This window comes from Cucurbita moschata, unplaced genomic scaffold (assembly GCF_002738365.1).
Source record: "Cucurbita moschata cultivar Rifu unplaced genomic scaffold, Cmos_1.0 Cmo_Scf00019, whole genome shotgun sequence".
Classification (NCBI taxonomy): Eukaryota; Viridiplantae; Streptophyta; class Magnoliopsida; order Cucurbitales; family Cucurbitaceae; genus Cucurbita; species Cucurbita moschata.
The window spans coordinates 1415730-1428586 of NW_019268535.1; the positions used below are offsets into that span (position 1 = coordinate 1415730).

At 37.1% G+C, this 12857-nt stretch overlaps 2 protein-coding genes and 1 non-coding gene across 4 annotated transcripts in view; all 3 read right to left on the reverse strand.

Moving 5' to 3' along the window:
* The window catches only part of LOC111457310, a 4455-nt gene extending 1670 nt beyond the window's left edge, over nucleotides 1-2785 (reverse strand). The window contains exons 1-4 of the mRNA XM_023099541.1: nucleotides 2376-2785; nucleotides 774-1067; nucleotides 474-558; nucleotides 84-162 (exon numbers count right to left, since the gene is read on the reverse strand). Of these exons, the coding sequence (XP_022955309.1) occupies nucleotides 84-162; nucleotides 474-558; nucleotides 774-1067; nucleotides 2376-2651 (734 nt within the window). The 5' untranslated portion in view covers nucleotides 2652-2785. The remainder of the gene's footprint in view (nucleotides 1-83; nucleotides 163-473; nucleotides 559-773; nucleotides 1068-2375) is intronic.
* A 2625-nt stretch (nucleotides 2786-5410) lies between these two features.
* LOC111457117 (exocyst complex component EXO70B1-like) lies at nucleotides 5411-7827 on the reverse strand. Of its 2 annotated transcripts, XM_023099270.1 has the most exons (2): nucleotides 7541-7827; nucleotides 5411-7466 (listed from the first exon to the last, which is right to left on the reverse strand). In XM_023099270.1, the coding sequence occupies exons 1-2, from the start codon at nucleotides 7612-7614 to the stop codon at nucleotides 5672-5674; spliced, it is 1869 nt and encodes a 622-aa protein (XP_022955038.1). In that variant the 5' UTR covers nucleotides 7615-7827; the 3' UTR covers nucleotides 5411-5671. The 2 variants fall into 2 exon arrangements, with proteins under 2 accessions (XP_022955038.1, XP_022955037.1); XM_023099269.1 differs by having other exon boundaries at nucleotides 5411-7827.
* A 734-nt stretch (nucleotides 7828-8561) lies between these two features.
* On the reverse strand, nucleotides 8562-8640 carry TRNAN-AUU. The gene has a single exon. It is a non-coding gene; the product is annotated as a tRNA-Asn (tRNA).
* Between the last annotated feature and the right edge of the window lie 4217 nt (nucleotides 8641-12857).

Below are 12857 nucleotides of genomic sequence, written 5' to 3' on the forward strand. Positions count from 1 at the left end.
AAAAAAAAAAAAAAAAAAAAAAAAAAAAAAAAAAAAAAAAAAAAAAAAAAAAAAGATGCAAAAACGTCCTATTGTAAGCTTACATTTCGTATTTTCGAAACGCTTCCCTTCGTTTTGCTAAATATACGTCGCTGTCTTTCGGTAGATCGCTAAATGAATCGCCTGCAATACACAAGTAAAATTCACGTAAAATTCACGCACGGAGTCGTGTGGTCAGGAATTCGAAAGGTTTAAGGACCATTGTCGTGATGCCCCACATTGGTTGGGGAGGAGACCAAAAAAACTCTTTATAAGGATGTGGAAACCTTCCCCTAGCAGACACGTTTTAAAGCCTTGAGGGGAAGCCCGAAAGGGAAAACCCAAAGAGGACAATATTTGCTAGCGGTGAGTTTGGGCATGACTTTAAGTAAATTTGTAAGAAAGGTGATAAACTTGGGATTTAAGAAAAATATAGCATGCTGAAAAGGTTTTACGTGGAGGCAATGCTGGTTTCATCACAACATCCTTGTGCACTTTTAGAGGAGACTTTTGAGGAGATTTTTCAGGCAGCTGAGAACCCTGCCCAAGAAACAATAAAATTTCGTTACAAAATAAACCCAAAAGGCTCAAATTCATCAGTTTACATATGAGATTTCATCACAAACTATTCATTGAAGAACTTAAGAACACAGGCCAAGATCATCAGTAGAATCATTTACCAAGGAGACATGGAAATTGGGCAGTTCTTAGCCGATTCAATCAGTTCATAAGACAGAAGAAACTCATTTAGATACCTTTTTCTTTTCCTTTCTTTTCAATATCTTCAAATGACACTTTTTGATGTAGTGCATTAAATGATATCGAGAATGTCTAGAACACAACTGATCTCTGATGGAAGGATTTTCAGTTAACCAATCAGATATTTCCTTTGACTTGACAACCTCATCTTGTTGTAGAGATTCTAACCAAGAATAAACTGGTATCCACTGGTCGGTCCGTTGAAATCGAGCATGTGGAAGGTCGCCCTGTTCACCCTGATCAGCCCGATCAGCTCGATCAACCTGATCGCCCTGAATCTCTTCCTTTCCCTGTCATGGAACATAATTTGATTGGAAGGAGACATTTCAAACCATAGTTTTCATAACAAAAAAACAAGAAAAAAAATGCACCACAACAGATTGAATGGCTAAATGGGAGGACAAGAGGGGGAAGGCACTACATTTTAGTTAATCATTCACCGAATTTCCAACCGAAACATAACTCGAACGGGTTAAGTCAATATACTCTCAACCAAGAGCTCAAAGGTTTGAATTATCTACCCATATGTTAGTTAACTCAAAAAATCAATAACCTGAATCAGGAAGATGCAAAGATCGTCAAGCCTCAATGGAATGAGCCTAGCCAAGTATGGGATAGTCGTTCCACTAGACTTCCCCGCCATGTTGATGGGCGCCCCCACCACAGCTTGGGGTGGGGTAGCATAAGTCCTTTCCTATGTGAAGAGGTGAGCGGTTCTCAAGGAACGAAGCAGCTTGACTTATAGTTTACGAGGGTTTTTTTCTGAAATATTTGGAGTTAACATGATTGAGGATTATTTATCCATAACAGGAGAAATCCTAAGACCCCTTTGTGACAAATATCAAGCCAACGAAGCCTGAATAGCAATTTGAACACTGAAGAGTATTATGTAAACACACAGGTTGGTTTGCATGGAAAACTACCTCTGAAACAAAAACCATAACAATCCAGGCTCTTAAAAGCTGAAATAGAAGCTACATGAATCAAACTGAATGGCCTGGTATTGGAGTGTCATAAGCATTTGCCAATCTCCCTATAACGCTCTAAAAGCGCTTTATGAAGATAAAAGATCCCAACTTCTGAACACGACTCTCTACGATGGTATGATATTGTCCACTTTGAGCATAAGCTCTCATGGTTTTGCTTTGGGCTTCCCCAAAATGCCTCGTACCAATGGAGATAGTATTCCTTGATTATAAACCCATGATCATTCCTAAATTAGCCGATGTGGGATTTTCATCCAACGCCTCCCCTCGCCCCTTAATCGAGGTTCGACTCCTTTTCTTTTGGAGTCTTAGTCATTTTTTACCATGCCTTCGAGGAGTTTGACTCCTTTTTCTTTTGGAGTCCTTTGTTCGACATTTGAGGATTCTATTGACATGGCTAAGTTTAGGGCATGACTCTGATACTATGTTAGATAAACAAGACTCTACAATGGTATGGTATTGTCCCCTTTGAGCATAAGCTCTCATGAATTTGATTTGTGCTTTTCAAAAAGGCCTCATATGAATAGAGATAGTATTCCTTAGATATAAACTCATGATCATTCCCTAAATTAGTCGTCATGCACGAGAGAAAGTATTGTGAATGATCGTAACCTGAGCGGAAAGTCTCATTAAATTCTGGATAGAAATGAGCCTCTGGCAAAGGTCGGAGCGGGGCATTGATTTGAGGTTTCCAGGTAAAGAGGCATGGTTGGAGTCAATCCAAGCTTCAACCTCTTCCATGGACCCAGCTTTGGCCTCGGGGAATGAGGAAAGCCACGCTCGCGCCATGACTTCCCATTCTTGAGAGTGATCGCTCTGGTCGCTAGGGTTCAGATCAGATGGTTTAGGCTCTGCTCCTTCTTGGATTTGCTCCGCAGGATTCGACATTTTTCTCGCCCTTCTCTCAGATTAAACTGCTTCGATTGCGATTTCCTGCATCGTCTTCGCAAATCCAATTAACGAAAATTTTTGTAGCATCACAAATCTAAGAAGTTGAAGAACAGCACTTCGCTCATCAATTAATAAAAAAACTTTATAATATTTTTATTTTAAAAAAATATTTAACCATCAAAATTAAAAAATAGCATTAATATTTTTTTTATTTTTATAAAAATAAATAAATATATATATATATATATATATATATATATATATATATATATATCCGCATTATTTTTGAAAGTTTATGAATAATTTTACTGATAAAAAGTGTTTTTGAAGTTTTATAAAAAATTAAAGAGTATTAATAAAACTTTTAAAAATTTAAAAGTAAATATCCACCTTTAAAATTAATTTTGAATTTTTTAAAAGTTTGGTATTTAATATTTTTAATTTTTTAATTAAAGGGTATTATTTAAATTTTGTAAAGTTTAAATATAATTATTTAGTTATATTTTTCAATTTTTAATTTCATCTCTATAATTAAATTAAATTAAATTACTAAATTAGCAATTCTCTTTGGTATGACAGGCTTTGGTTGGCACTTAACTATTTTACTCTATTTGGAATAAAACATTAGACTTAACAAATAAAGAAAATGAGTAATTATGAGTAATTATTATTATCGACGCGACCAGATTACTTATTTGTCGCTGACAGGAGAAAAGACTACCACAGCCACAAACCAACACGGGTTCTTTGAAGATATTTTGTTCTCACTCGCATGCTTCTTATAATTACTAGGAGGTCACTACCGTCCAAGCTATGCACATTTTTATTTTAGAGTTCTTTCCTGTTATCGAGCCACGTTGGTATAGATAGTAATTTTCATTCTTTTAAATCTTTCTTTAGGATGTAGTGTTGTCAGGATCGCACAACAACGCACACACTCGATCTAGATGAACACAAAGAACAGGATAGAGAATGAACACAAAGAACATTATAGAGAAAATGCAAGGAGAATATTTAGAATATTGGCTAAAGGTTTTGTATTGGAGAGAATACAGAGAGTACATTTTCAAAGATATATATATAGTTTAGTATATAGTTTTACCAGATATAACCATCTATTATCATATTACTATTTATGACAAAAACCGTTCAGCTATCAATAAGCAGGTACTTGATCGTAAATTTATGAGATTTTAAGGTAATTTTTAATGCAACTCCAAAAAAAAATATAAAAAAAAAGATAGGATAATCACAATTAGCAAAATTTGGAGGCATCAAAGATTGGATAAATGAAGCTTTGATTAAGCCTTGATTCAAGTGGTTGATGGCTTAGAAGGCACATTAAGGTGGCTTAGAAGGCACATTAAGGTGTCTTAGAAGGCACATTAAGATGTTCATAGCAGTACAAGGCATCATAATTCCCTCAGAATGAAGAAACAAGAGCTACCATTTCATAGCAAGCTAATTTACATTCTTAGAACGTCGGGATCGACATCGTTTCTTACCGTACACGTGACAGATAAGCTGCTGAATATGATTTTTCTATCAACTAGAGAGTACAATGCTATAAAATAAAGCAACCACAACTGCCAACCAACAGAGGAAATAGTATGATCAACCTAAAGCTTCAATCTCCACAATATCAGTACTTTAAAGCGCTAAATTCAGTAAACCAGATGGAAACTCTTATCCTTGCAACTAACTAATGCAAAACTATAGTAGATATTGTCGGCTTTGTACCGTAGGTACTTTGTAACAGGTTAATTAAGCCCACCGCTAATAGATATAGTCCGCTTTGGCCCGTTTTGTAACAGGTTAATTAAGCCCACCGCTAATAGAGCTTCCCAGTTGTAAAATGAGTCCTGCTAAGGAGAGGTTTCCAAACCCTTATATATAAGGAATGTTTTGTTCCCCTCTCCCAATCGATGTGAGATCTCACAATAATATAGGATGCAAGGGTGTGAAAACCTCTCCCTAGTAGACGCATTTTGGGGAAGCTTGGAAAGAAAAGCCTAAAGAGGGCAATATCAACTAGCGGTGGACTTGGGTTGTTACAAATGGTATCAAAACCAGACACTGAGCAGTGTGCCAGCGAAGACGCTGGTCCCCAAGGGGGTGGATTGTGAGATCTCACATCGGTGGGAGAGAAGAACAAAACATTACTTATAAGGGTGTGAAAACCTCTTCCTAGTAAACGTGTTTTAAAACCGCAAGGGTGTGGAAACCTCTCCCTAGTAGACGCATTTTAAAATCTTGAAGGGAAGCTTGGAAAGGAAAGCCTAAAGAGAACAATATCAACTAGCGATGGGCTTGGGTTGTTACAAACGGTATCAGAACCAGACACTGAGCAGTGTGCCAACAAGAACGCTGGTCCCCAAAGGGGTGGATTGTGAGATCTCACATCGGTTGGAGAGGGGAACGGAACATTACTTATAAAGGTGTGGAAACCTCTCCCTAGTAGACGCGTTTTAAAACCTAAAGAGAAAGCCTAAAAAGGACAACATCTACTAGCGGTGGACTTAGACGGTTACATACTTCCATGTGTTTAAGAACACACTAGCACGAATTAGAACAAATCACTTATAGATCAAGCACTTGTGTGTGTGTGTGCGCGCGCGTGCTGGGGGGGCGGGATGCTACAACCCGCCCTCGCACTTGATTACTAAAAGCATCATTTAAGATCAGCAAAGAGTAAAAGCACTGTCGGACAAACCTCAGAGTTACTCGTAGAAGCACTAAAAATTCAACCAGGCAGATCATAGCTATCATTCAAATGCACTGCTGCAATACTCTACGAGGGATGTTAAAATTTTTCAAGCATATCATTCAAATGATAGTTTGATTTTGATCTTAAAGAACATGGTATGGCTACAATACAGACATACATAAGTTTTAGCCTATAAAACATGTACACAAGTCCTTCTGACCCTATTGTATTAACACCAAGAACAACACAAAATATCAGGAAACCACTTCAATGGGTCATACCTGACAGCAGATTCGCCTCAGTATCTCTTCTATGAACTACTTTTTCTTCGCAAGTGATTTAGAACACAAGCTGATCCTTCAAACAAATCCAATAAATAGTTCTCCAAGTCGTCCGAACTGTACTTTATATACCTCCCGGCATGTCTCGTGTTCTCTATCTGACTTTCATGCCTTCCCACGAAGGCACGATATGCAGGTAACGCCTTTGCCGATATCGAAATTCGAAGCTCTTCTCGTAGTTGAGGATCTGCTACCTTCCAACCTGTCTGAACTCTATAGAGTTCCTCAAAGCCAGCATTGAAATTTTTGAATTTTTCCTTTAAAGCAGCTAGTTTCAGTGCACTATTAGAGCTCCCAACTGTCCCTTCTTCCTTCAAGAAAGATAACAATCTGCCCCACGAAGCCCTTAGATAGCTCGTTGCATATACCCGAACCTGGCCTCGACGCTTACGGACCCAACGGTCACCCAAGAGCTTCCCAAGCTCAGAATCTTTCACTTTCTGCACTATATATTGTATATTGTTCATCAGAAATATATATTGCAACGAATCGTCCGCATAAAGTTTGGATTTCCTCTCAAGATTGCTCTCCAATGACGCTATCAATGAAAACAATCGACGAGCTAATGGAGACATGGTTTCTAGCTCCAAATTCTCACCACCATCATCCCCTAGACGACGCGAATCCTCGTCGTCATTGCCTTCTAAAAGTTCATCCAGAGTGTTGCTATAAACAACAAGCAATCTTAAGTAATTCATGACGTAACGAGCGAGCGGATGAATCTCAGCATTTAGCATCGTTTTCTTAGAAGTCTCACTACGAACAGCATTCTCAAATTCACAAAATGTACCTTTAGCAGCCTCTCCCAGCCTAGAAAGCACTCCCTTCGCCTCGTCGATCACGAATTCATCAGGAACCATAGCCTGCAAGTCTGGTAGAACGTATGCCAGAGCTTCATACATATCGAGAATTCGAAATAGCTTCTCGACTGATCTTTCCCCTATAGCAATGGCCTCTGCAAAATTGAGTAATTTCCTGACGCACCCTTTGGCAATCTCATTGAAACAAGCTTCCTCAGAGTCATCGGAACCGCTAAAGATATAATCACAGAGTCGTTTTTCGCCGGTCAAAAGAACTTGAACACTGACCTTAACAGCTTGGATCCATTTCTTCATCTTCTCATCCAAAGATTTCCAGTCAATTTTCTGGATATCCTCAATTCCAAGCTTCTCAACTCCAAGAACAACCAAGCACTCATCTAAAGCATCGCGGCGGACGCTAATATACACATTCAGACACTCTCTTTCGTATCCAGATCGAATCATTCGGTCCACGATCTCCTTCAGATCATCGACGGCGTCAAGATTGATCAAATCGACGCGCAAATCGTCGCCCAAACTGACACCGCGCTCATGAAAAATCCCCGAACCACGGTCAACATCGGCAAAGGATTCGAACTCATCGGAATTTTCGCTTTCGTGTGAAGCAAAAGAGAGGGAAACCCTACGAATTGAACCGTGGAGATGCTCCGCATCGAGCGGAACAGTGCTCCGAATCAACATATGACGAAACTCCTCCTCAAGCCGCGACATAGCGATCTGGATCGCGTTCTCAGCACGCTCGACGATCTTAGCCGAATCAGACTGAATTGACAACTCGTCCATCCAGTGAAGAATATCATCCACCGCCGATAAGTACTCCGCTGCCTCATCCGGCGCATCCTCCCAAAACAGGGAGTTCCGAGAAGCTCCCTGACCGGAATCCCAACGAAGAATCACTTTCTCAGCAGCTTCAAATCGATCCCCCTCCCTCTTCGAATCTCCACTGTTGACCAAACTGGTGATATTAGATAGACGATTATCGAAGCTAGAGAAGATCAAAAGCATGTCGTCTCGAACCTCCTTAGGAGTGTTGAGACTCTTGAGTATCTGCTGAGCCGTAGCCATAACTCTATCTTCACCACCGCCGCCATCGCCGCCAATACTGGTGGTCGTCGTCGCCATTCTTCACAAATTCCGTCAATCAACCTCTCTACCCCAAGCAAGATTCAAACCCTCAAAAAACAAACACGAGAAAAAAAAAAAAAAAAAAGGGTTTCAAAGAAAAATTGAAATGAACAACGGAACGTCAAGAATTTATGAGAGAATTGTTAACAAAATTTCATTGGAAATGTGAAACACAAAATCCTTTTTTCTCCTTATTTATTTATTTTGTTGGAACAAATAGAAAATGTCTGTGTGTGTGGGCCCCACTCCGACTTAAATTCTCCAAACAGTAGCCGGCTTGTTTGCCTGACGACTAAAATAACAACTGTTAAAAGATATTTTAATTTTTTAATTAATTAAATTCGGTGAATTATCCCAATATTTTTTTAAATATATTTTTCTAATTTTTTATTGATTATAAATTACAATTTGAGCATGATTGGCGTGGACCGATGACTTTCAACATTGGAATTTTTTAGGCCGGTTCGTTCGCATACGTGCGGTTTGGTCCGGTCGATTATTGTCCAAACCGACCGGTGGGGTCGGGTCTGACACTTTTCATGGTCTAATGTCCCTCTTGCTCCCCAATTTTGACCCATCTTATAAATATATATTATAATAATTAAGCAAAATTAATAAATTTTAATTTTATATTTTATCTTTAAAATAAATTGCTAATATTTTATTTCAAAAAAATGTATGTCAATAATATATCTTCGAGGGTTAATTATGTAAATTCTATAGATTCTTTGTTGGTCTCGAGCCTCGGACCTACACCGAGGTATTGACGGTGATTCTAAAATATTGCAGAAACAAAGTGAACCCGAACCCTTTCATTCTGAATTCGGAATGAATCAAATCTCCCCAATAAGATTCGAACCGAACCCCTACGACCAATCGAACCCTTTCATTCCAAATTCGGAATGAATCAAATCTCCCCAAGTAGGATTCGAACCGAACCCCTACGACCAATCGGATAATAGCCGACCGCTCTACCACTGAGCTACTGAGGAACAACGGTAAATTAGGTTTGAGAGAATTCAATTCCCGTTCTCAACCCATGACCAATATGAGCTCGAGATTTCCTTCGTAACTCCCGAAACTTCTTCGTAGTGGCTAGTTGAAAAAAATGATTTTCACACCCTTATCAGAAATGTTTCGTTTCTGTCTCCAAATCATGTGGGATTTGCTTTCCGATGTATAATTCGGATACTATTTATACCGATCCAAGCCCACTATTAGCACATATTTTCCTATTTGTGCTTTTTTTTGTTTTTGAAGGTTATAAAACGTGTTTGTTTGTTAGAGAGAGATTTTCAAGTCGTTTGTTTGGTTCCCCTTTTGAACTGACGTGGAATATTATATAAATTATTATTACTTTTTATTTAGTTAAAATAATATTGAAAATGACTTAATTTTAGAAAATAAAATAATGGGATAAAAGAAATAAAGAGGTGGCACGTGCCTACTTTCCAAAGCTAGACTCAATATTATAATAATAATAATAATAATAATAATAATATGTTTTTTATTTTAACGAAAACCCTAAATCGACCAATCACAACTGCGGATTTAAAATTAATTTTGTGAATAATTAATAAATATTATTTTATTGAAAATTGTCAGTCAACCAAGAATATGACAAATATTATTAAAAATATGTGTTTGAATGGTTCATTTTATTTTATTTTTGTCTTTTTATTTATTTATTTATTTTTTTTGTAAAGGAAACCAAATTGAATGGTCAATTTTCAGTTGTGGAATTTTGTGGCTTCATTAAGTATTTATAAAATTGGGATAATTTTTAAAATACAAATAATTAGAATTTGTAATGTTCTAAAAAAAATAAAATAGAATAATTCTTCTTTGAAAATATTATTTTTTACAATTTTGTAAAAATTTTATTATTAGATTTGACAAATATATATATATATATATATATATATATATATATATATATATAAACTTTATTGACTAAAAAAATCATTACCGAAGTTTATAATAACAACTTTTAAGATTATTATGAAGATTAAGAATATTCGATATTTGCAACTGATATTAGTGATGCGTTGTGACTTATGAATGTCTAATATATGAGTTTTATGAGATTTTAGTTATTAATGTAACATGTACCGTAGATAAGTATAATTTTTTTAATAAATAAATAAAGAGCAACTCTAAACCCAACTCGACCTTCTATTTTATGGTTGGGTTAGATTGAGTTGCTCGAATCACCAATTTAACCAATCTAAAATTTCACGTGGGTTCAAAAGATTTATCTAACCCAACTCATATACTCCGGAAACTATCGTTATAATAACAAAAAAAAAAATTATTTTTTACAAATCCAACATTTTGAGTTGGTTCGGTTGATATTTTTATGGTTGGGTCAACTCGACTTACCTAAAAATAGAGTTACAACTCAATGCTAACCCTAATTTTAAGATTAGTACAAAGATTGGGTCGGAAAATTTATTTGAATTGTTTGAGTCGCCTGTTAAACCATCCTTATAATACCTACAAAGATTGGGTCGGAAAATTTATTTGAATTGTTTGAGTCACCTGTTAAACCATCCTTATAATACCAAAAATTGAACTTTTTAAAAATAAATAAATTTTGAGTCCATTCTTTTATGGTTGGGTTCACACGACCAACCTAAAAATAGGGTTACAACTCAATCCTATGGTAGTTTTAAGATTAGTACGAAGATTGAGTTGTGAACCCAACCCAGCCCAACTTGACTAGGTTGGGGTGTGAACTCTAATTAGGTTGTTCGAGTCACCAACTCAACCAATCTAAAATTTCAGCTGGTTCATAAGATTTCTCTCTAACCCAACTGATATGAACCACGAGACATCAATCATACAATATACTTCAATGAAGATCTGAAGAAAATATTGTTGAAATTATCAAAAGATGTTTCAATTCATGAGAGATTGAAGAAGAATGAAGTTTGATTGTTACAAATTTTGGGTGGGTTACAGTGTAGAGTAATTTAGAGTTATTGTATTTCAAGACATTTTATTTTACAGCTAATTATGGTCATTAAGTATGAATGTCACAACTTTTGGAATGCATTTAATAGTTTCATTTTGAGGCTATATAAACCCATGTATGTTTGTATTTGTAAGTAGACTTGGAAAATATATTAAAAGAAGCATTTGTGCTTTTCTTTAGCCAATGACTAAGTTTCTTTGCAATTCTATGTAGTTTAGATTGCATGTAGAATCATTCAAGCTCGACATGATCAATCTTGCTTGTGGAGTGATTCGAATCTCAAACAAGTGTTCTTGCATTGAGATATTTGATCAACAAGAATCATTCAAGCTAGACATGATCGATCTTGCTTGTGGAGTGGTTCGAATCTCAAACAATGTTCTTGCCTTGAGATATCCGATCAACAACGTAATCTGAATCTTATTCTCCTTGTATTGATTCCTTATCTTATCATTCAACTCAAGTAGACGTGAAATCATCACTAAAATACGAACGAACAAAAGAAAAAAAAAAAAAGTGGACTTGGTAAAGAACTTGAAGTACATGTCAAGTCTATTTAATGTGGTGTAGATTTGGAAATCATGTGTGAGCCTAAAAACTCCAAATTGTTGACCAAGAAACAGCCAAACAAACCAACATCCACCCACGCAGGGTGCCGCGGTTTGACAGTGTGGCGCGCGCCGTGTGCCATTCGCGTTTGGTTTTGGCATTCCATCGGCGCACCCTCCTTACTAATAATAATACTTAATGCCCCATCTGCCGTCTCATTCACGACGCTATTGCTCTCTTACTCCGCGCTTTGTGCCTTTGATTTATACCATTTTTCAAACTATAAACTTGTTTTCATTATCATCTTAATTCTTTTCAAATTTTTTAGCTACAAAATCCGTTCGTATTTGAAATTTTATCGACTCAATTAAAGTTGCGTAACAATCAAAGTTCACCACTAGCGGATATTGTCTAGTTTGACCTGTTACGTATCGTCGTTAGCCTCACAATTTTAAACACGTCTGGTAGGGAGAGGTTTTCATACTTTTATAAGGAATGTTTCGTTCCCCTCTCCGATGATGTGGGATCTCACAATCCAATCCCCTTGGGTGCCCAGTGTCACGGTCATGCTCGTCCAAGGTTTGTTGCCCATGACAAGCCAAACCCTTTATGTCTTTTCATATTCTAGTATTTTACTTTTGTATTTCTAGGAAGTGTGACGTTTCAGAAATATCATGTCTAGGCCTGCCAGACATTAAATGCCTCAGAATGTACTAGAGGGGGATACGACTAGTTGTCAACTTCTCCCTACCCAAGGTTATATACTGTGAGTCGTTGGAGGCTCGAGCATACGTCGCTTGGCCGTAGGCGACGCAAGAACGAATTGACTTAGCTCACTTGTCGTTGGAAAGTGAGTGTCGCACAATCGCAAGTCCGCTGCCATTAAAAGTGCGATTGTGACACCCAACGTCTTCACTAGTACACCGTTCAGTGTCTGACTCTTATACCATTTTTAATAGCATTATCCACTTTGACTAGTTACGTATCGTCGTCAGCCTCACGCTTTTAAAATATGTCTGCTAGAGAGAGGTTTCCACACCCTTATAAAGAATGTTTTGTTCTTCTCTCTAACTGATGTGGGATTTCATAATCCACCCTCCTTGGAGGCTCAATATCACAACCTAACTATGAAGAGAGTAGATTATGACTCTCACGTTGGGACAAGAGAAGCAGCAACCCTTAAGTGGCGTCATTCGGTCACGTGAGGGCCTAGACAAGTGTCATGATGCAACCAATGAGAACAGTAAATGTAGGACCGTGACACTCAGCGTCCTCACTGACACACTACTTGATGTTTAACTCTGATATCATTTGTAACGACTCAAGTTCACCGCTAATAGATATTGTGAGATCCCACATCGGTTACAGAGGAGAACAAAGCATTCCTTATAAGAGTGTGAAAACCTCTCTCTAACGAACACGTTTTAAAATCGTGAGATAGACGATGATACGTAATGAGCCAAATTAGACAATATCTGCTAACGGTAGGCTTGAAACAACACTGGTTGGAGTAGGGTTAGATTCTCTCGGTAGAATGGACAATTTTACTAGATGACTTTCTATTTCTATCTTTCTTCGTGGACATCTCTAATAAAAGAGAATAAAATATAATGATATAAACAACACGTAATCTCGTTTTGATTTTTTTTTTTAATGTGACATTTTTTTAATTGATTTTGTAGT

Coding starts and splice junctions, on each gene's coding strand:
- LOC111457117 (XM_023099269.1), bottom strand. CDS start 7,645: ATGGCGACGACGACCACCAGTATTGGCGGCGATGGCGGCGGTGGTGAA.